Here is a 23,592-nt window from a genome sequence, read left to right as displayed (position 1 = left end):
TCACAAAAAGCCTCACAGCAAATCCTACAACTACAGTGGTTCTATAGGAATCCACAAGATATAGTCTCTAGTTTCTTGTTTCTTAGTATATTTTAAATAGGACCTCTTGATTGTAGAATATATTTACAGTTTGTTACAAAGTAAAGATTCATTGTCATCCTATTTTTTGTCATTTAGAATGGCGAATCAGGAAAAGAAATGGATGATGACAAAGATGCGAATAAATCGGAGATCAGCTTAGTGTTTGAAATAGCTCTGAAGCGAAATATGCCCGTCAGTTTTGAGGTATGTGCTCAGTAGTGATCTTCCATTTCTCTCACCCTGCTCCTCACTATTTAAAATAAATTAATTAATTAACTGGCATACTAGTATCCTGAAAGTGTTAATGTGCTTCCTTTTTTTTTTTTTTTAAGATTTTATTTATTTATTCATGAGAGAGGCAGAGACATAGGTAGAGGGAGAAACAGGCTCCCTGTAGGAGCCTGATGCGGGACTTGATCCCAGGACCCCGGGATCACGACCTGAGCCAAAGGCAGACGCTCAACCATTGAGCCACCCAGGTGCCCCTCAATGTGCTTCCTTATGTTCAAACTCTCTAGCATGAAATCATATAGGCCTAGGGGAAAATAGGACTTACTATAATATCATGGATTTCTGCTGATCTCATTGGATTTTCTGTATTTGTATGTACTGTATGTATGTATGTATGACAATTTTAATTTTCATCGTAACATTTATTTTCTGAATATGAGATAATTTGTAGTAAGGTTTGGTGTTTTTAATAGCATCAAATTGGAAGTATTCAAGTTAATATTTAGACATATGTTACTACTAAATTCTTCTAAGTTTGTGAAATCAAAATAGGTTTAAATTTAACTTTTACAAATAAATCACTAAGAAGTAATTAAGCAGCTCTCTACTTACAACAAGATAAACATGTCACAAAGTGTTTATAAAATGTGAAATTTAAAAGGGAAAAGTTTTAAATTATTGTAATACCTCCTTTATTAAGAGGTCACTAATTTTGTAACTCAAATATCTAGAAAGTAGGCAAAGCCCAGGAAATAAGCAGAGACAGTTATGGAGTATCTTTCAAATAATGGATGTTCACCCACTAGAAAGCTCCCATGTTTTATTCACTGGCAAGATCAGCTGACCTTGACTGAGAACGTATCTCCTCAGTTGGGTTATCTGATTTCTCACCCTATGGCAAATTAAAAGCAGCAAAGTGAGGAAGACAAAGATGTAATATACTTGAGGGCCTGTTGGTCTCAGCAAGAAATGATAGGGGAGAGTTAGGAAACCTATCAAAAGTAATTGCATGTACTCAAAAATTATTGGAACGTGAGCCCTTTAAAGGCTACAATGAATAGGAATAATTTTATAAGTCTTAGATATCCTTGGAATCATCAATATATCATACAGAATATTTGGTTTTCATAATAATGATCTAATGTGAGCAATAAAAATTCAGATGTTTAGTATTCTCTGTTAAGTCAGTATATATATTTTTTTTAATTGAGGAAGATGTCCATCAAAGTAATTAAAATAAACAGTTTGGTGTTTCAACTAGCAAATTACATGGAAAGTATGCTTATCATAAATTTCTTATCTCCCACCATGTTGGATTATTGAGACGCTGTGTTGTTTTCCTTTCCTTTCCTAATTGGTATCTCAGACAATTTGTTTTTTAAGATTTTATTCATTTAATCATGAGAGATACAGACAGATAGAGAGGCAGAGACATAGGCAGAGGGAGAAGCAGGCTCCCTGCAAGGAGCTAGATGTGGGACTCGATCTTGGATCCCAGGATCATGACCTAAGCCGAAGGCAGGTATTTAACCGCTGAGCCACCCAGGTTTTAATATAAAGTTAAATGGTAAGCTATTTAACTAAATAGGGTATGTTTTATAGGTCAAAATTTTGAAGGAGACTATAGTTTTGAGCATTCAGGTTTTGAAAGACCTCTTTCCTCCAAAGGCTGGCATAGTTTAAAGAACACATTAAAACAGGATTTAGGAACATTCATAGATGACAGATTCATAATCCATTACTGTAGAAAGATAGGTATTTTTATGGTATTTTTTAAGATCATGTCGCAGGCAGAAACATTCTTTTCTATAAAACAGCCTTTGGGGCCTCCATCAAAAATAGGTTATTTTTACCCATAAGTTATTTTTGAGAGGCTTCCACATGCAGGATGCTTTATGGGCTAGAGAACTTCAGGAAGAAGTAGTCTTGTACTTCAGTAACTTACTCTTATAGAGAAGAAACTAGAGATGTACACAGTTACATACAAATTATTGTTCTGAATGGTCTATGTACCTAATCCAATGTGTGGTGTGTTTTATATTCTTAATTTTCTGTTCCATAAGAACTGGGTCACTATAATTAGAATTGCCTATTTTAAGCTAGTAAAACACAAATTTTGACTGTGAATTGAATGTATTTATTTGTTTTTTTCTTTCAGCTTCAGTTCATTAACATCATTAGTATCATAAATGAATAGTCACTATATAATATCTTCATAATTTTATTAAAGAAATCTATAATTTTGGCATAATTCTTTATAATTTCAATTATGATACACTTAAAAAAGACTCATGCGATGAGAACATTTCTTAAGTGCCTATGTTAAATATTTCATTTATATTTAATAGGTTATTAAAGAAAGTGGACCTCCACATATGAAAAGCTTTGTTACTCGGGTGTCAGTGGGAGAGTTCTCTGCAGAAGGAGAGGGAAATAGCAAAAAACTCTCCAAGAAGCGCGCTGCAACCACCGTCCTACAGGAGCTTAAGAAACTTCCGCCTCTTCCTGTGGTTGAAAAGCCAAAATTATTTTTTAAAAAACGCCCTAAAACAATAGTAAAGGTAAGTGTATGTTTGTGAATATTGGTCAGTTTTGCTTTATAAATATGGTAACTATAGGTAAACATTTTTCCATGAGACAGGCCCCTAAACCTGTGGATTATATACAGTCCTAGAGTCAGTGTTGGCCCTGGACTATAAATCAGTAACAGTTCTGTTTTGCTTTTAGACATTTATACACCTGCATTTGTTCATCAAATAGTATCTTCCATATTTGTAGTTTTTAATGGTTTAAAAGGACATTATCTTATTCATAATCACCTTTAGTGTAATTCTCATCAGGACTGTATAAGGTAGATGACATTACCCCTCCTTTTACAAGTAAGGTTTTATGAAACACGTTCAAAGAATTTGCTCACTTTTATTCACCTGGGCTGTGGAGCAACTTGAACTACTAGGATTTCCAGTCCAGTGTTCTTTCTGTACACTAGGTTGCAATACAGTAATTTCTTGGGATATCATGAAATGATAATAGGTTACAGAGTAATAATCATATGAATAACACTAATGCTGGTGACAGTAGCAGCAGCTAGTAAATATAAAGCACTGTGTGTCTTTACACTTCATGTACTTTATCACATTTAATCCTCATAGCAGCCCTATGAGGTAAATGGTATTATTTTGTTTCTATTCTCTCCGGCATGGCATACCTTTGCCAAAGAAGAAAATAGAGCACAGACTTTTTGACTCTTTCTTTGACTGGAGGAGATTTTGTTTTGGTTGTTTATACTAAAAACAACAACAACCAAAAAAAAAAGAAATGAGATGATTTGGCACGGAGTACAGGATACTGCCTATGAGTGCTCAATATGTATGACATGCATGAGCTGGAGTTCTGTTCATAGAGTAAGCCTTAAACTGCCAGCATATCAGTTGTCAAGTCAGTGTCATTTAGTTAGCAGACTTCTGGTTAGGCTCTACAAATCAAGGATTACAAAAATGAAGTATGGTTAACCTTTGAACAACATGGGTTTGAACTGCATGAGTCCATTTATATGCAGATTTTTTTGGTAAATACAGTGTTATAAGTATATTTTCTTTTCCTTATGATTTTCTTCTTGTGATTTTCTTAGTAACATTTTTCCTTTTTAGTGTAAGAATATAGTATATAATAAAACATACAAATATGTGTTAATTCACTGTTTTATGTTACTAGTAAGGCTTCTGATCAACTGTAGGCTATTTGTAGTTAAGTTTTGGGGGAATCAAAACATAAAACCAAAAAGAAGTTATACATGGATTTTTTGACTGAGTGGGGCATTGGCACTTCCTCCAACCTTGTTCAAGAGTCAAGGTCAACTGTACATTTTATCTCCAATGAACTTCTTTTGTTTAGATTGTACAGTGGTACAACCCCAGTATTTTTATAGATTTTCTGCCTTTTGCACCTGTGTTTTATTTAAAAACACACACATACACATTTACATAATAAATGACTATATAAGCACATGTTCTTAATGAATACTATCATTATCTCTTAATGAATACTATCATTATCTCACTGAGAAGCTGTAGGTTATGTGTTCCTTTAAAGAGCATTCTACTATATATGTAAGGTAGACTAAAAATAAATGCCAAATAGATCCGCTTATCATGAATCCTATTGGTTCTGAGGGCTCACTTTCATTCATATGCTCTAACCACATGGTCAGGGAGTGGGATATTGCCTTAAAATGTAACATTTGGATTCAGTTTTGACTGTGAAAACCTGTGACCTGAGCAAGTTACCTAACTTTTCTAATCTTACATTTCTTTATTTATAAAGGTAAGAATAATAATTGAACTTGCTTCATAGGAGTGTGATGTGTTAACTGAAATATACACAGAATGTGTTAGTAATTATTATTAAATGTTAACAGTGCAAATTTTAAGTGCTCAATAAAGATGAACTATTGTTATTTTGAAACCGTCTATTCACATTTTATGTGTATGTGAATATATCCATGGTCTGTTTTCTTAAATATATTTTTAAGAAATTTTATTTCTATGGTATAGTAGATATATTTGAGATATTAGTGTCAGATGTACAATATATTGACTCAGCAGAGTACTTCTTATCACTGTTTGTTATTACAGTATTATTGACTATGTTCTCTATGCTATACTTTTCATCCCTGTAACTTTTTTTTTTGGAGGTTTCTACTTCTTAATCCCATTCACCTATTTCCCCCATTCTCCTCCCCTCTGCCAACCACCAGTTTGTGTTCTATATTAGTGAGTCTGTTTTTTGTTTTGTTTTGTTTTAAATCTTTATATATATAAAATCTGTAGCTTTTCCCTTATAAAAAAAACAGTACTCTGCATCAGAATGGCAGCACAAAACTGGTCACAACAATTTCTATCTAATTTATTAAGCTGAAACTAATCTTAAAACAATTTTTTTTAAAGGTTTTATTTACTTATTTGAGAGAGAGACAAAGATAGCAAGAGGGAGCACAAGCAAGGAGGAGAGAGGGAGAAGCAGGCTCCCCGCTGAGCAAGGAGCCTGATGTGGGGCTCCATTGCAGGACCCCAGGATTATGACCTGAGCAGAAGGCCTAACAGACTGAGCCACCCAGGCACCCCAAACTAAATGTAATCTTAATAAGTTACAATATAATGAGCCATTCGGCAAGAAAAGATCTATACATTTTTATGGTAGGATATAAACATAACCCTTGTTGGTTTTAACTGTAGTTATTAAAACAGGATTATTGTATAAATGTTATTCCCCAGAGTGGGGAGAAACATTTCAAATTCTCAAAATTATTTGCTGCTACTTTTAGTTATATAAGGAAGGTGCTCCAGAACTTTCTTCCTATCCACCATTCAGATCTCAGCTTAAACTTGACTTCTTTACGGAAGCCTTCTTTGTTCTCCCCTACTTCCAGATTAGGTTAGCCCCCTGCATTTTTCCTCACATACATCACACTTGGAATTATTTCTACCATGTCTGTCTTGTGTTAAAATAAAGCCCATAGACATCTTCTGAAATGTAAGGTTATTTTGAGAAAGCAGCATGCATATAATGAGTTGGGAATCTAGATAATTTTAAGTATGATGGGGCAATAAATGGGTAGGTTGGAATAATATCTTGGTTTTCAGCATTTTTATTCTTCCTTATATGTCTTATACAACTAGAGTCTATAGTTCCTTCTTCTGCAATAGAAACAGAATAAACTGTTGATTTACCTAGATTTTATTTAAAATAATAAAATAACATCATTTTATTTAATTTTCTTAATAATGCTGTGATGTTGCTGTTATCCCATTTTACATATGAGATTCTTGATGTTTAAGAGACTTACTCAAGATCATGTAACAGTCAGGTTCTAGGTCCAGTAATGTCTGATTCCAGTGCCCATTGGAGACTGATTGATTGTGAACTCCTTTTGGATTTTAAGATTAACTCTACGGAATTTTCTTGTTAAAATGTAAGACTGCCCTTGTGAGGTCTCTGGGCTTATATTTTGTTTTTTAATGTACTTCTCTTCTGTAAGATGAGACTTCAGAGAAGTGTTTTCTGATGTTGAAGATAAAATTTTCTGGACACAACTGTTATAAGACTGTCTATACTAGTTTGTGAAAAGACTTGATATCCATGGAATAACTTAATTATCAAGGATGCTAGTAGTAAATTTTAATCAAGGGAAGAAATCAGCCATTCTTAATGTTCTCAGTCTCTGTTATTATCTAATTGGATTTATGCATCTGTTTTTTTTTTTTGTCATTGGAATCTGTATCAACAACAGTGTTTTGGAACTGAACATTTTTTTAAGTGAGGGGAGGGGCAGAGGGATAGGAAGAGAGGCGATCTTAATTAGGCTCCATGCCCATTGTGGAGGTAGATGTGGAGTTTGATCTTATGACGCTGAGATCATGACCTGAGCCAAAATCAGGAGTCCGATGCTTAACCAAATGAGCAACCCAGGCTTCCCTATGGAACTTAAGGACACTTTTATAAAAGAGGCAAATTAAACAAGAATAAAGACAGTGTATCATTGAAATTACATTTTTACTTGAATATCTTCATGAAGTAGGCATACTCTAGTGCTGGACTCAAAAGCTTCCCTTCACCTTTTCATTGATATCTCAGACTTGTAACTAATTATCTACATTCGTCTTTTTTCATAAGTACTTTACTTTCTTTATAATTCATTTAGTTTTCTTTTTTGGTGGGGGGTATGTAAGTAGAGATGGGAATAATTATTTTATCAAAAGCTAAAATTTTCCTTTTCTCTCCTGGTCTTCCACTTAACTCTTACAGTACTGAAGTTCTCAGTCTTTTTCTTCTCTTACTCTTTTCATACTTTTAGGGCTTAATTCAGTCTTTATATAGATGATTCTCAAGTACTCTTCTGTGTTCTGCACTGCCTTTTGGACATCTTCACTTCAAAATTTCACAGGCACATCAAACTCATCATAATTTCCTTCTCCTCCAGCATTCCTTATCACAGTGCCTGGCATCACCATCCTGCTGCTGAAATAAAAACATGGGAGTTATTTAAAAAATTTTTTTATTTAAATTCAACTAATTAACATATAATGTATTATTGGTTTCAGAGGTAAAAGTCAGTGATTCATCAGTCTTATATAGCACTTATATACCTAGTGCTCATTACATCACATGTCCTCCTTAATGCCCATCACCTACTTACCCCTTCCCCCAACCCCCTTCTTCCCTCCAGTGACTCTCAGGTATTTCTTATGATTAAGAGTCTCTTATGGTTTGCTTCCCTCTCTGATTTCATCTTATTTTTTCCTCTCTTCCCTTATAATCCTCTGTTGTGTTTTGTTTTGTTTTGTTTTTAAAGATTTTATTTATTTATTCATGAGAGCCACAGAGAGAGGCAGAAACATAGGCACATAGGCAGAGGGAGAAGTGGGCTCTTTGCAGAGAGCCTGATGTGGGACTCGATCCCAGGAAAGGCAGACTGAACCACTCAGGTGTCCCTAAAAAAAAAAGATTTAAAAAGCTTTCCTCATAAACATTACCCATATAATGTTAAAAATAGAGTGCCTTCTAAATGGTTTATATATTTGTAGGTTAAAAAGCATATTAAGTAAAAATAAGATCTACTGCCCAACTTGAATGTAGAACATTTCTGACTGAGATTGAAGTTGTGTATGTGCCCCTCTTCTGTCACATTCAGATGCCACCTCACATAACCACAATCATTCGTTTTATAGTTAATATTTCCTTACCTTATAGTTTTACTGTATGTTTTTCTGAAAAGTTAGTATTTGGTTAGTTAGCTTTTAAACAGCTTTATTGGGCAGCCCCGGGTGGCTCAGTGGTTTAGTGCCGCCTTCAGCCCAGGGTGTGATCCTGGAGACCTCGGATCGAGTCCCACGTTGGGCTCCCTGCATGGAGCCTGCTTCTTCCTCTGCCTGTGTCTCTGCCTCTCTCTCTCTCTCTCTCTGTGTGTGTGTCTCTCATAAATAAGTAAATAAAATCTGAAAGAAAAAAAGCTAATAAACAGCTTTATTGAAGTACAATGGACATATAATGAAGTGTACATATTTAAAGCCTACTATTCGATGTTTTGATACGTGTGTACACCTGTGAAACCATGACCATCATCAAGGTAATGAACCTACCTATGGCTCCCAAAAGTTCCCTCTTGCTCCTTTGTAATCCCCTCCATCCTCCACTCCCAAGAAACAACCCTTTTTTTTTGGCTGGCTTCTTTCACTTAGTATGAATCATTTTGAAACTCATTCATGTTGTTGCGTGTATCAGTTATTGGTTCTATTTTAATGCCAAGTAGTATTTTGTTGTATAGTTATACCACCCTTTGTTTATCCATTTTCCCTTTGGTTATTTAAAAATAATAATATTTTGGATGTTTCTCATTTTGGGCTGTAAGTAAAGCTGCTATGAACATTTGTGTATGAGTTTTATGGACATAAGCTTCCCTTTTGGGGGGGATAAATGCTTGGGAGTGAATGACTTGGTCATTTAGTAGGTGTATATTCAACATTTTAAGGGACTGCCAATTGTTTTTTAAAATGAATGTACTGTTTTACATTCTTATCAGCCCTGTGAGAATTCTAATTGCTGCACCTCCTTTCTAATATGTAGCAGAGTCTTAAATTTCAGTTGCACAAATGTGTGTATTGATATCTTTTTGTGGTTTTGATTCACATTTCTCCCATGACTGATGATATTGAGCATTTTTTATGTGTTTGATAACACATGAAGCTTGATGAAGTGTTGTTTAGCTCTTTTGCCCATTTGAAAAATTAAATAATATAAATAATAATAATAAAATGTAAATAATAAATATATTATTGAATTTTGAGAGGTCTTCATATACTTGGGATACAAGTTATATTTTTAAGTGAGAATTTTTTTAAATTGAAGCATAAATGACATACAATATCCTGTTAGTTTCAGGTGTACATCATAGTGTTTCAATATTTTTGTACATTATGAAATGATCCCCATTGAGTCTAGTTACCATCCGTCACCAAAGTTGTTATTATATCATTGACTTCATTCCCTATGCTGTGCATGATGTCCCTATGACATTTATTTTATATCTAGAAGTTTGTACCTCTTAATCCTCTTCACCTGTTTCACTCCCCTCCCCGTACAAGTTCTTTATCAGATATGGGGTTTGCAAATACTTTCTCCAAGCCTATGACTCATCCTTTTCAAAGAATAGAAATTATTAATTTTGAAGAAGTCCAATTTATTGTTTTTATGGAATATAATTTTAGTGTTGTACCTAAGAAATTGTCACCTAACCAAGTCACAGAAATTTCATCTATATTTTCTTCTGCAAGTTTTATAGTTACATATTATATTTAAATCTGTGAACCATTTGAGCTTATTTTTGTAATGGTATGAGGTATAGATTGAAGTTTGTGGGTTTGTTTTTTTTGTTTTGTTTTGTTTGCATATAAATATTCAGTTTCAGTAACTACCCTTGAAAAGACTACCCTTTCTCCAGTGAATTGCTTTTATACCTTTGTCAAAAATCAGTTGACCATATACGTATGGGTCTGTTTCCGGATGCTGCTGTGTTAACTAATCTCTTTATCTTTATTCCAGTGCTCCATATACTGTCTTGATTACACCATAGCTTTATAATAAATCTTGAAATCAGGTAGTCTGAGTCTCCAATTTTGTTTTTGTTTTTTTTTCAAAGTTCAGTTATCGATCCTTTGAGTTTCTATATGAATCTTAGCATTAGCTTATCAATTATTACAAAATAAAGCCTGGTGGGATTTTGATTGGGATTGCAGTGGATTGATGTATCAATTTGAAGAGAATTGACGTTTTAAAAATATTGAGTCTTGATCCATGAACATATGTTTGTCCACTTATTTAGATCTTGTTTAATTTCAACAGTGTTTGGTGGTTTTAGTGGGCTTTACATAAATTATATCATTTGATATTTATTCTTCTGTGCTTGCTTTTCTTGAAGTATTTTTTTTGAAATTCATTCATTTTGAGGTATGTAGCTATCCTTAATTTATTTTCATTTTTATATGCTGCTCCACTAGATAAATATGTCATAACTTATTTGTTCTTTGATAAATGTTTAGGTTATTTCCAGTTTTTTTTTCTATTTCAAATAATGCAACTATGGTTATTCTTGTACATATGAGCTAGTGCATATGGGCAACAGTTACTCTCTATCCTCACCAGTTGGGATTGTCAGACTTCTTAAGTTTTGCTAAGTGGATGGGTATAAAATAGTATCTCACTGTGGTTTTAACATGCATTTTCTGAGTCTTAATGAGATTATCTTTTCCTATTTTTTTTTCTGTTGTTAAAAATCTATTCATCTTTTTTGCCCATTTTTCTTTTACATCGTCTTAATACTTATTAAGAATTTTAAGATGTATATTTTAGATACTGGATATATCTTTGTTATATATATATATATATATATATATTGCAGATATCTCCTTACCAGTTCATGGCTTGGCTTTTTTACATTTTTTTTTTGGTAAAGATTTTATTCATTTATTTGAGAGAGAGAAAAAAAATACAGAGCAGCGGGAGGGGCAGAAGGAGAGGGACAAGCAGTCTCACCCAATACAGGGCTTGATTCCAGGACCTGTGACTATGACTTGAGCTGAAGTTGGAACTCTCAACCAACTGAGCCACCTAGGTGCCCCTCTTTTTGTGTGTTTTGATGAATAGAAGTTATGAAGCAACTCTAACATACTGAAGAGTTTAACAGCAGACGTGACCCAACTTATCAGTAATACCTTTGAGCCTCAATCCCATAGAAGCCTTAGTTTCAGTTCTGTTCTATGATTTACCATTATAAATGTTCATAAATGGCTATCCAGTCACATTATCTTCTCCAGTTATAGTTTTGGGGTGCAGAGGATGAGGGGAGAACCATTGTTTCTTTAAGGATCTAATAACAAGTTTTACCAGCATGTTTTGAAATTTTTTCTTAAATTATTTTTTAGGCTGGACCAGAGTATGGTCAAGGAATGAATCCCATTAGCCGCCTGGCTCAAATTCAACAGGCCAAAAAGGAAAAGGAGCCAGATTATGTTTTGCTTTCAGAAAGAGGAATGCCTCGACGTCGGGAATTTGTGATGCAGGTATTTATAACATTTATATTAGAAAAAAAAGTTTGTAAACACTGAAAAAAAAAAAAAAATAGAAACCCCCAGGTTGTAATAGAGATATGGGGGAAAGGCAAGAACTAGGAAATAAAACCAGGCCCACCTGCCAACTTGGTTGAAACGTTCAAATGGCAAGGACATGTTAGAATAGACAGTCTGGGTTTTTGAAGGGGCTGTGGGTTCACAGAGGTTGTTTACCACAGTTTATAGTTTAGAATGCCTATCTCTAACTGATGTTACAGTTTGTAGCCAGATGCCGTTAACTACTGGGGAGTAGGATATGGATGGAATTAGAAACATAATTTAGAAGAGAGATGTAGTAGATGGAATAGGGCCAAGAGCATGAGCTTTTGGATTATCAGGAAAATTCGGAAAAGAAAGCTAACTGTGGTGAGGATTGAGGGACTCACTTGCTGAGAGATTTAGGCATTTAGATTTAGAGGTTAGATTGAGGCACAATGCCTAAAATGCCCTCCTTTTAAAATTCTTCCTATTCATCTTCATTTGCGAACTCAAGCCCCAGTATTGAAGAAACCTTTAATTCTTACTGTGTAAGTTTCAAACATATCCAAAGGTGGATATACTAAGTAGTAGATTATTAAGTATACTATTATACTGGTATAAGAACTAATACTAGCTGATATTTAGCCACAGATCATTTCAGCCTGCCTACTTAGTGTATATCACTAAAATACGGAAGTTTTTCTTTTATGGTCTTATATTAGGCATGATTCATATTCATTAGAATTATCCAATACCCAGTCCATATTTGAATTCTCCTTATTGTCCCAAAATTTTTTATTATAATTCGCTTGTCAAGAAAACTTTTTTTCCAGTCAGACCCGTGGATGGTCACCTTTGATGTAATCCAGTTAAAATCCACAGATACTAAATCCTGACCATGTGGCAGGCATTTTGCCGGTTACAAATAGTATCTCATATTGATTAGCTTTTCATACTTATCTTCTTTTTTTTTTAAGTTTTTATTTATTTATTTGAGAGAGAGAGTGCACTCGTGTGTACATGAGCCAGGAGAGGGGGAGAGAGAGTGGGAGAGGAAGAGGAAAAAATCCCAAGCAGTCTCCATGCTGAGTGTGGAACCTGACTAGGGGCTCAGTCTCACAACCCTGAGATCATGACCTACGCTGAAACCAAGAGTCAGTCACTTAACCGATTGGGCCACCCAAGCACCCCCTTTTCATACATTTCTAAACTTTACCTTCTTTCTCAATTTATAATCTCCACGTTTCTTTATCTCATAGTACCCAATATAATATATGTATATAGTAGTACCTTAAGAAACTCGTGGTGTATATATGCTGCCTGTCTGCCCGATTGAGAGCTATTAAGTTTGGCTTTGTTGGAGATGTAAACTTATGATACAGTCACAGATACTGATATCCTGTGGATATCTTGATATCCAAAAGTGAGGAATACTACTATGGCTAGTTAAGGACATTACTATCTAGATGTCATTAAGACCCAGGACAAATTTTATTCTAGTATTTTCACTTCGTAAAATGCTTTATCGTTTTTCTTTTTACATGATTAGCTTTGAAGAGTTCTAGGAAGTATTTTTTGAACTCCAAAACTTGAGGGAGGAAAAATCACCTAAAACCTATATTAAGAATAAAAACTGGCATTGCCTTTATTTAAAATTTTTTTTTTCCTGTGGAGTATATTGAGTACCCCTTTTGAAAAAGGAATTTAGAATATCTTAGGCCAGCTTCCATTTTATGGGTATTCATAAACATTGTAGTCAAATGGGAACATTTGGCTGTGCTTTTAAATGTTTTCACACTGAATTCATATTGCTTTTCCCCCTTCTGGAAGCCCCAGTGGATTCATTATAGTATTGCAGCAAGTTTATCAAAGTAAAGGCTTTTGTATAAACTATTTAAGTAATGTTATCATTTGTTATAATTGAATGTGGAAATAAAAATATCTAGAGACAATATGCTCATTTATCACCCAAAAAATAAATTTGTATGTTACAAAATGGATATAATTACTTGTATTGATTACTAGACAAAGAAAAATCTCTGATGAGAGTATTTGAATATTGATTTCCAAAGCAATTTCTAAAGCTTTTAATTTTTTTAGAAAGGGATATTTTAATTTTTTGAAGAGAAAATAATGGCTACTAAATTGTATATCACATACACACATTGTGTATAGCACATTCTATTGAGTTAATTTTTCTACTTGTGACTAAAATCTTCAGGTTTCTAAAAAATATATAAATCAGATTTCATCAATTTTATTTGTGACTCATTGAAGGGTAATTAAGTTTTCAGTATATGCTATTTTAGAACTTTGTTTTAGTTTTTTAGAGATTTATTTATTTATTTGTTTGTTTTAAAAGATTTTATTTATTTATACATGAGACACACACACACAGAGAGGCAGAGATATAGGGAGAGGAAGAAGCAGACTCCATGCAGGAGGCTCGATGTGGGACTTGGTCCCGGGACTCCAGGATCATGCCCTGAGCTGAAGGCAGATGCTTAAGCGCTGAGCCACCCAGGTGTCCCGAGGGCTTGACTCATTTAAATGAGTTGTTTAAAGATAAAAATCTGACAGTCTTAAAGTTATTGTGTAGCAAAATAATAAAACTTTGCAGATGAATTAACATTTTAATGTAAATTATTATTTGTAATAATTAAAAAATTTTTGAGTTGTAGGAAGATACCTTATGAAGTTCATTTATATAATTGCTTTTATAATGATACGATTTTTTTTTCCTTCTGAGTGACCACTGTGTTTGTTAGCAGGGAATCAAAGGCATTTATCTATCTATCTATCTATCTATCTATCTATCTATCTATCATCTATCATCTATAATATTTTATTTATTTATTCATTCGTGAGAGACACAGAGAGAAAGAGAGAGGCAGAGACACAGGCAGAGGTTGAAGCAGGCTCCATGCAGGGAGCCCAATGCAGGACTCAGTCCTGGGACTCCAGGATCATGCCCTGGGCTGAAGGCAGGTGCCAAACCGCTGAGCCACCTAGGGATCTCCTCAAAGTCCTTTAGCACAGTCATCTTTTAAAAATATTAACAGATAAGTCTAGGATAAGTACCCACAAACTATCGAACATGCCACCATAAAAAGTTGTGTGAGGCAAGGGTGGGTGAATGGCAAAAATAAATCTGGAAGCACCTGTTCTAACAGTCTTGAAGGTGTCAGAAAAGGTCAGATGGAAAGCTGCAGATACAGATTCAACATGTATGCTGAGATAAGAACAGCATTACCTAAGAGCAGAAGATTGGAGTCAAAGAGTATCAGGCCTGGGTAGATAAATGAGATTTAGAAATGAAGCAGCAAAAGAATTGAATGAGAGTGAGGTGTACATAGCATGTGAAAACAGATGAAATATATTTTGCTGTTTAGTGATCTTGCTTCCATTTATTTTGGCAAGTGTTTTGACCTTCAGAGCAGTAGAGGAAGCTTCTGACGTAGCTGGCCTAATCTGTTAGCTAGCAAGCATTCCAGCAACAACACAGGGGCTAGTAAAGCTGGGGAACAAATCAAACACTGGAAAAAATAACAGGTAGCAGAGGCCTGACTCTAGCCAGGGACTCAAGCACACATTATACCTAGGGTCTGCTGTCTTCAGGTCAGGGCAGGCCAGCCCAGATATGGGAGGTAGTATGTATTCACTCAGCTCCAGGGATTGACTGTGGACAGTACTTGATCAGTGCTTCTGAGTGAGGTCCCATAGACTACTGCTATGTCTGATTTGTCATAATCTGATGGTTTATAGTTTCACAAGAAAAAGCAATGACATGATTCAAAGACATCACACAGATTTGAACTACAACATTTGTGATAGTTGTTTCAGAAATTCTATAATGAATATATTATCAATGTTTCATATACTACAAAAACTATGTCATTTAGTTCATCTTCACTAAAATTTTGTTAAAAGAGTGTATTTCTTTGTCATACAATTTGCATTGTTTATATTTAAGTTTTTTTCTAACCACTGTGCTAGAAGTACTTCATTCAGTGAAGCTTAAAATTAGTAATAGAATATGAACACAAATAAAACCTAAATACTAGTGTAAGAATAAATGTCAAATAGTACACAAGTGTGGATACCAGATGGAAGTTGTTATGTTCTGAGATAAATGAAATAGCTGATTATAGCTGATTATGCTTTCACCCAGAAACCAAAAAAGAAAACTGTGGGTTAGAAGTATCAAGCTTTGTATCTGAAAGCTGGATTTAGTTGTACCATATACTAATTCATTGTTAGTACACAGTATACTGTAATTGTGAAATTTTATTAAAGTGGTATGAAGCTATTGAAGCTAAAATTTTTTTTTAAGATTTTATTTATTCACTTATGATAGACATAGAGAGAGAGAGGCAGAGACACAGGCAGTGGGAGAAGCAGGCTCCATGCTGGGAGCCCAACGCAGGACTCGATCCCGGGACTCCAGGATCGCGCCCTGGGCCAAAGGCAGGTGCCAAACTGCTGAGCCACCCAGGGATCCCCTAAATTTTTTTTTAAACAAAGCTCAGAGACATCCGGTAAAATAATCCAAACTTTCACGCGTAGATTGCCTGTTCAGCTCTCTTGCTCATTTTTGTACTGGTTTAAAAAAGTAACATTTAGGAATCCACTGTATATTCTGGACTATGAGTCTTTTTTAGTTACAAGGCATTTCAAATGTATTTTCTTGTGACTTTTTTTTCTTCCAATGTTAGTGATGTTCCTTTGAGGAACAAAACTAATTTTTTTTAAAAGATTTTATTTATTTGAGATAGAGAAAGAGAGCATGAATGGGGGAGCAGAGGGAGAGGGAGAAGCAGACGCCTCTCAAGCAGGGAGCCTGATGCATGGCCCTTCCCTGCTCAGCAGGATGCCCTACTCCAGGCTTAATCCCAGGACCCTGGGATCATGATGAGAGTCAAAGGCAGACGCTTAACCCGACTGTGCCACCCAGGTGCCCAGGAAGTAATTAATTTTGTTGCAGCCAAATTTTTCTTTTTTCCCTCATGTTAACTTTAAAGTCTAGACATCCAGAAGAATAATGCCTCCGCCTTATTCTTCCTCAAAAGGATCTTAGAAGCTCTTAGCACTTTGTATTTCCATATAAACTTTGGAATCAGCTTGTCACGTATTTTTTTTCTTTAAGATTTTATTTATTTATTCATGAGAGACAGAGAGAAAGGCAGAGACATAGGCAGAGAGAGAAGCAGGCTCCATGCAGGGAGCTCTATGAGGGACTCGATCCTGGGACTCCAGGATCATGCCTGGGCCAAAGGCAGGTGCTCAACCACTGAGCCACCCAAGTGTCCCCAAGCTTGTCAAGTATTGTAAAAACATGTGGGATTTTGATGAGAATTCATTGAATTTATAGGGACGATTTGAAGAGAATTGATACATATTGATTTTCAGGCATATCTCTGTTTATTAGGTTTATCTTAACTTTTCTCAGTGCTTATTATTTTCTGTAAAGTTCTTAAATATCATAGGTATTTTATTTTCATTTGATCTAAATGATATCTTGTAATTTTCTACTTGATTGTCGATGGGATATAAAAATGCAGTTGGCATTGTATACTACTATTTACACAGAAAACACTCTCATGAATTCTTACAATTTATCTGTAGATATCCTTGGATTTTCTATATATCATATCTTCAGATAATGACAGTTTGTTTTTATACTTCTAATTCTTTTTTAAAGTTAATTAAAAAAAATTTTATTTATTTGAGAGAGAATGTGTGCACAAGCAAGGGGGAGGGGCAGAAGAAGAGGGAGAAGCAGACTCTCTTCTGAGCAGGGCGCCTGACACAGGGCTCAATCCCAGCACCCTGGATCATGACCTGAGTAGAAGGCAGATGTTTAAGTGAGTGAGCCACCTAGGCACCATATACTTCTAATTCTGTACCATTTTTTTCTTGCCTTATTGCTCTGTCTAGGATTTGTATTAAAATGTTAAATAATAGTAAAAGTAGAGGGCATATTCATCTTTTTCTAATTTCAAAATTTCAACATTAAATTTAACATTTGCTGAGGTTTGCTATGCGTTTTTTGGAAAATGCACTTTATCTTATTAAGGAATTTCCCTTTTTTCCTAGTTTACTATGAGTTTTTATTGTGAAACGATGTTGAGTTTTATCAAATGCATTTGCTCTGTTTAATAGGATGGCTATATGTTTTGTCTCCTCAGAGACAAAAACAGCAGATTCTGTTGATTGATTTTGTCTGAAATTCAAATGTTAGACCAGTCTTCCATTTCTGGGATAAACCTAACTTCATCATGATTTTTCTTTTTATGTATTGCTTTGTTCAATGAACTGTTATACAGTTTAAATTTGAGCAGTTATATTCATGAATGAAATAGGTTTGTAAATTTTCTTATACTGTTTTTGTTGGATTTTGGAATCAATAGCTCACTGAATAGTTGGGGATTGATTTTTCTTTTTCTATTCTTAGACAAATTTTTGTGACATTAGCATTATTCTTCCTTAAATATTAGGTGAACTTGCTGGAGAAGCTCTCTGGAGTTTTCTTTGTGGAAATATTTTTAATTATTGTTTTAAATTTTTTTTAGTAGTTATAGAGCTGTACAGTTTGGTGTTAATCTGTGCCAGTTTTGGAAATTGTTGAGAAATTTTCCATCCACTATATCTAAACATTGAAAAAGTTTTAGCTAAAATACTCAATATCCCTTCTTTTTTTTTTAAAAAAAAGATTTTGTTTATTTGAGAGAAAGAGAGCACAAGCAGGGGGAACAGGAGAGGGAGAAGCAGGCTCCCTGCTGAACAGGAAGCCCAATGTGGGGCTTAATCCCAGGACTCTGAGATCATGACCTGAGCTGAAAGCAGACACTTAACTACCAACCAAGCCAGGCACCCCATCCCTTATTTTTTTAATGCTACAGAAGCTTTAGTAATCTCCCATTTTCATTCTTATTTGTCTTCTCTTACTCTCCTTGCCAGTCTTAACCTTTGATTTATCTCATTAGTCTTTGCAGGGAACCAACATTTCGTTTTTTGAAGATTCTCTATTATATTTTGTTTTCTGTATCCTTAATTTCTGCCCTTGTCTTTTTTCTATTTTCTTTGGATCCATTTTGCTCTAATAACTTCTTGAGCTGGATATTTAGCTAGCTCATTACATTCCTGCCATTCTCTAAGCTTTTATGGCTATATATTTCCTTCTCAACCCTTCTTTAGCTGCATCCTTCAAATTTCAATATGTTGTATTTCTGTCATTTTTTACTTAAAATATTTTCTGACTTCATTGGGATTTCGTCTTTGCCTATAGATTATTCAGACTGCATTACTTAATTTATAAAGTTGTGATTATCTTCTTGGTTTGCTGCTTTGGTCATTTTTTGAGACCAATTTATAAAAAATCCCACTGTAGTCGTATATTTTTAATTTCTCCTTGTAATGCTATACTTTTTACCTTTAAGCAATTTTTTTTTAAATTAAAAAAAAAAAACTTACCTAGGGGTGCCTGGGTGGCTCCTGTTAAGGTCACTTAAGTATCTGCTTTCAGCCACTCCTGGGTGGCTCAGCAGTTGGGTCGCTGCCTTTGGCTCAGGTTGTGATCCCGGGATCCGGGATCGAGTCCTGCATCAGGCTCCTGCGAAGAGCCTGCTTATCCCTCTGCCTGTGTATCTGCCCCCCGCCCTCTCTCTGTGTGTCTCTCATGAATAAATAAATAAATCTTAAAAAAAAAACTATAAAAAAATTATCTGCTTTTCAGCTCAGGTTATGATCCCGGTACTGGGATTGAGCTCCCATTGGGCTCCCTGCTCAGCAGGAAGTCTGCTTCTCTCCCTCCCCCTCCCCCTGCTTGTGCTCTCTCTCAAATAAATAAAATCTTTAAGAAATGTTATTTATTTTTAAATTTTTTCCCTTTTGCTTTCTGATTTACTTTTTATATTTGCATTAGTTCTTGGTAGATCCATCTTTAAAAGCACTACCCAATTCAGAAAATGTATGTGTGGATATGAGATGGCTGATGTACATTTAAATGCATGTATAGACGTATATGTATGCAGCAGTTGTTTGCCAAAGATAATTGTGGAATAGTTTTCATGATAAAAAGCTACTGTTTATTGAGCAATTATGATTTATTATACACTGTAGTTTATGTACATTTTCTTGTTTAATTTTCAGAGCAATACTATGAGGTAGTTGTATTACCCCCCTCTTTTACTGATGGAAAATCTGAAGCTTAGAGATACTAATTTGAATCAGTTTATACAGTTAGGAAGTGGTAGAATTTTATCTTCTTTTCTTTTTAAGAGACTGGGATGGATTGGCGGGGAGGGACACAGAGAATCTGAAGCAGGTGCAGTGCCCAGTGCAGAGCCCCTTGCAGGGCTCGATTGCATGACCCTGAGATCATGACCTGAGCTGAAATTGAGAGTCCAGTCTTAATCAGCTAGGCCACCCAGGCTCCCCTAGAATAATTTCATACCGAGATCTGACCTGGAAATCTTTGTTCTTAACCACAATATTGTATTAACCCTTGTATATTAATTTTCCTCAGGAACTATTTAACATAAACCTTTGTAAATTTGAGATGCAGTGTAAACATTGTTTTAAATGGCACCCATGCATTTCAGTCTTTTAGTATTATTAAATAAATAATACTAAATGTCATAACCAACAGAAACTATTATAATGTGAATTTTATTTTTCTGCTTATATAAATAATATTGTTTTTAAAAAATAAAATAATACAGAAATATGTAGGGAAGTAAAAGTCCTTGAAGATTCTATCACCCTGAGATAGTCTCCCATTGTCATTTTGAGGACCATATTGTCCTACTGTCTCCATGTATTTTTCACTTGTATATATAATGTCATGTAAATGGGATAGTATCTTAGTTGCTGTTTTCATTATGGACTGAGCTTTATATTTTTGAATTCTCGGAAGCATAATATACTGCTTTATTGTGTTAAGGAGTTCCTGTTTACCAAAGCAATTATCATCGGTTTCTTACTTTAATCTTACCAGGTCAAAGTAGGCAATGAAGTTGCTACTGGAACAGGACCTAACAAAAAGATAGCCAAAAAAAATGCTGCGGAAGCAATGCTGTTACAGCTTGGTTATAAAGCATCCACTAGTCTTCAAGATCAACTTGACAAGGTGAGAGCTGAATTTACATGTACATATGCCGATCCTGTCAGAATGTTGGAGTGATGTACAAATCCTGTTCCAGTGTTTTTGATTCCAAGTAATGTCTTAACTGCTGTTAAAGTAGAAGCCAAGGTTTTTCCCCCGCCAAGGCAGTACTCTGTATCTTTAAAATAGATTCTCCAGGTATAAAATAGCACATTTATAGGGCCAAGATGAAATATTAATTATAATCTTATAATTGACAAATACTAAAAATATTTTATCACTGTATGTATTTTATATAATACCAGTTGAATAATTTTAGCTTATTGACTCACTCGTGGTTCTTGCCATATAACCAGTTTTAATTTGTGCTTTTTTAAAGAACAGGGTTTGTTAGCCTTTATTTCTGGAATACAGCTGAAAACACTAGAAATAAAGATCCTGAATTATCCCTTTAGGGCAGGAACTATATTGGACAGGCGCTCTATAAACTAATTTTTCTGTTTACTTTAAATTTAAAGGTAAACTCAGAGGGTGTTTATTTTCTGCCAAGACTTATGTTCATGGTCCTCTATTTCTTCTGCAGCAGTTAATGACATCATTAACACCTACCTCTGTTGCAAAAGAAGCAGAGAACCCCAAATTGAGCACTTGGCAGATAACTTGGCAGGAACTAGCTTAACTTTATTTTGTATAATCATTTTATCTATGCACATGTAGAAATTATTTTTATTAAACAATATATTAAATGAGAATTCATAAAACAGGCTTAATAATTATTTCTATCAAAAACAATATGCTTTTTTTTCCATGCCATTTTCTCACATAAGGATTCTGTTTTAGAGATGTTTTCAGTTCCTGCAGGAACACATTTCTGAAATTTAGAGTAAAAACCAAATCATCTATTAAAAAACATTTAGATCTGTTTTTGTTTTTTTTTTTTAAAGACAGCTGTGAATATCCAGGCAGTGATTTTGAGCGATTAAGAATTATTTGTCTGTGTGGTATCGCTAGAGATTTCAATTCTGTTTTTATAACCTGGCTAGTCAATGCTTTTTCTTCTTTTAAAAGTATTTGTAACATGAAACCTAACATGTGTTCAAGATTCTGCAGTTCTTATATTGTGTATATGTTGCTTTAACTTAACACGTTTATATTGACTTAAAACTGGTGAGTGATTTATAAAAATATGTCAAAATAAATTTCCTCATAGACACGTATGTATCTTTTTTAGATTTTTTATTTTTACTTATTCATGAGAGACACAGAGAGGCAGAGACATAGGCAGAGGTAGAAGCAGGCTCCCCAGAGGGAGCCTGATGTGAGACTTGATTGCAGAACCCTGGGATCACGACCTGAGTCAAAGGCAGACGCTCAACCACTGAGCTACCCAGGTGCACTGACACGTATTTGTATCTTAAGTGAAAATAAAACAGAACAAAAAGCATTAGTTTTATTAATATGAAAAACATTTTGTATACCTACTGTATTATTGTTTAGAGTTCTCCAGAGAAAAAGCCCAATGAGATGTGTATGTGTGTGTATATATGTATGTGTGTATGTATATATACACATTCATACATCACTCACAGAAACTTATTTTAAGCAATTGACTTATGCAGTCGTTGAGGCTTGGCTAGTCCAAATCTGAGGGAGAGACCAGCAGGCTGGAGAATCAGGAGTTAAATTTGAGTTCAAAAGCTTTCTGCTATAGATTTCCCTTTCTTCAGTGAAGGTCAGACTTTTCTTCTAGGTAGGTCTTCAACTCATTAGTCCCACCGGCATTACAGAGAAGGATCTGCTTTACTCAATGTTCAGTGATTTAAATGTAAATCTTCCAAAAACACCTTCACAGAACATCCAGAATAATGCTTGATCAAATATCTAGTCACCATGGTCCAGACAAGTCAACACATAAAATTTACCATTGTACCCACTAAACACTAATGCCAAACACCAATAACTGAAGATAATAACAAGATGACTGAAATTTAGTCCCTACATTCGGAAAAACTAACCCTTCAGTGTTAACAGCAAGGAGCTTTAATTGCGTAACAAAATTATAGTACTAGAACCTAGAGAATATGAAGATGAATCTGGAAAGTAAAGAATAGCTGAGACCATTGTTTTATGTGAATTAAAGAGATTGAGAAATTTCACATTTAAGATTTGAACATAAAAATGACATGGTCTGGTTTACATTCTTCAGAAGACAATCCTTTAAGTAATATAGGGTATATATTTGAGCAGGATGAGACTGAAGGCTGAGAGGCCAGTTGGGGGGCTAGCAGAACTGTTCAGGTAAAAGATGCTGAGGGTCTGAACGCAGGCAGTGGTGGTAGAGAAGAGAGTGGGGAAGATACCTGAGAGATTTCTGAAGTGTAAGTGGTAAGTTTTCAGTAGCAGATAAAATACATGGGGGAGACAGGAAAGAGGAAGAAGAAAACCTGTAAACAGGAAGAGAGAGTGAGTTTAAGGAGTAGGTAGCAGTCATATACTGTAGAGACAGCAATAAAGACTGACTATACTGATTTGTCAATAAAAAGATTTGTGATGAATGTGGCGAAACCATTTAAAAAATTTTTAAATATACAAGATATGTACATGGCTAAAAGAATTCAAATAGCATAGAGTGAACAGTGAAAAAAAAGGTAGTCTTTTTTCACTCTGAGACCCTTGTTTTTTTAATCTTTCTTTTGAATAGCATCTCCCACAATGAGTTGATATTTGTACAGGATTTGGAATACTGTCTAAAATATAGTGAATATTACATAAAGATTTGATAAATAAATGTCTTCACAGAAATATTCTACATGTATATACTAATATATCCCCACTTTATAAAGAAATTCAGATTTATTGAGGCATAGTTCAATGAATTTTGACATATGTGTGTTTGTATGTGTGTACACATTCATTAACCACCACCACAATTAAGATTTATAATATTTCTGTTACAGAAATATTTGTAGTTAATCTCTTCCCTTATGTTTAGCCTGCTGGCAAGCACTGATTTGATTTTTGTTTCTATAATTT

At 34.6% G+C, this 23,592-nt stretch overlaps 1 protein-coding gene across 16 annotated transcripts in view; it reads left to right on the top strand.

The window, feature by feature from the left end:
- STAU2 (staufen double-stranded RNA binding protein 2) overlaps positions 1-23,592 on the top strand; it is a 296,470-nt gene that overhangs the window by 115,903 nt on the left and 156,975 nt on the right. For all 16 annotated transcript variants that reach the window (XM_025478016.3, XM_025478015.3, XM_035708296.2 and 13 more), the window contains 4 exons: positions 178-285; positions 2,661-2,873; positions 11,289-11,426; positions 20,452-20,583. In XM_025478016.3, coding sequence (XP_025333801.1) covers positions 178-285; positions 2,661-2,873; positions 11,289-11,426; positions 20,452-20,583 — 591 coding nt within the window. The remainder of the gene's footprint in view (positions 1-177; positions 286-2,660; positions 2,874-11,288; positions 11,427-20,451; positions 20,584-23,592) is intronic.

The sequence above is a fragment of the Canis lupus genome, chromosome 29 (genome assembly GCF_003254725.2).
Source record: "Canis lupus dingo isolate Sandy chromosome 29, ASM325472v2, whole genome shotgun sequence".
Lineage (NCBI taxonomy): Eukaryota > Metazoa > Chordata > Mammalia > Carnivora > Canidae > Canis > Canis lupus.
This window is presented reverse-complemented; position numbering and strand designations above follow the sequence as displayed.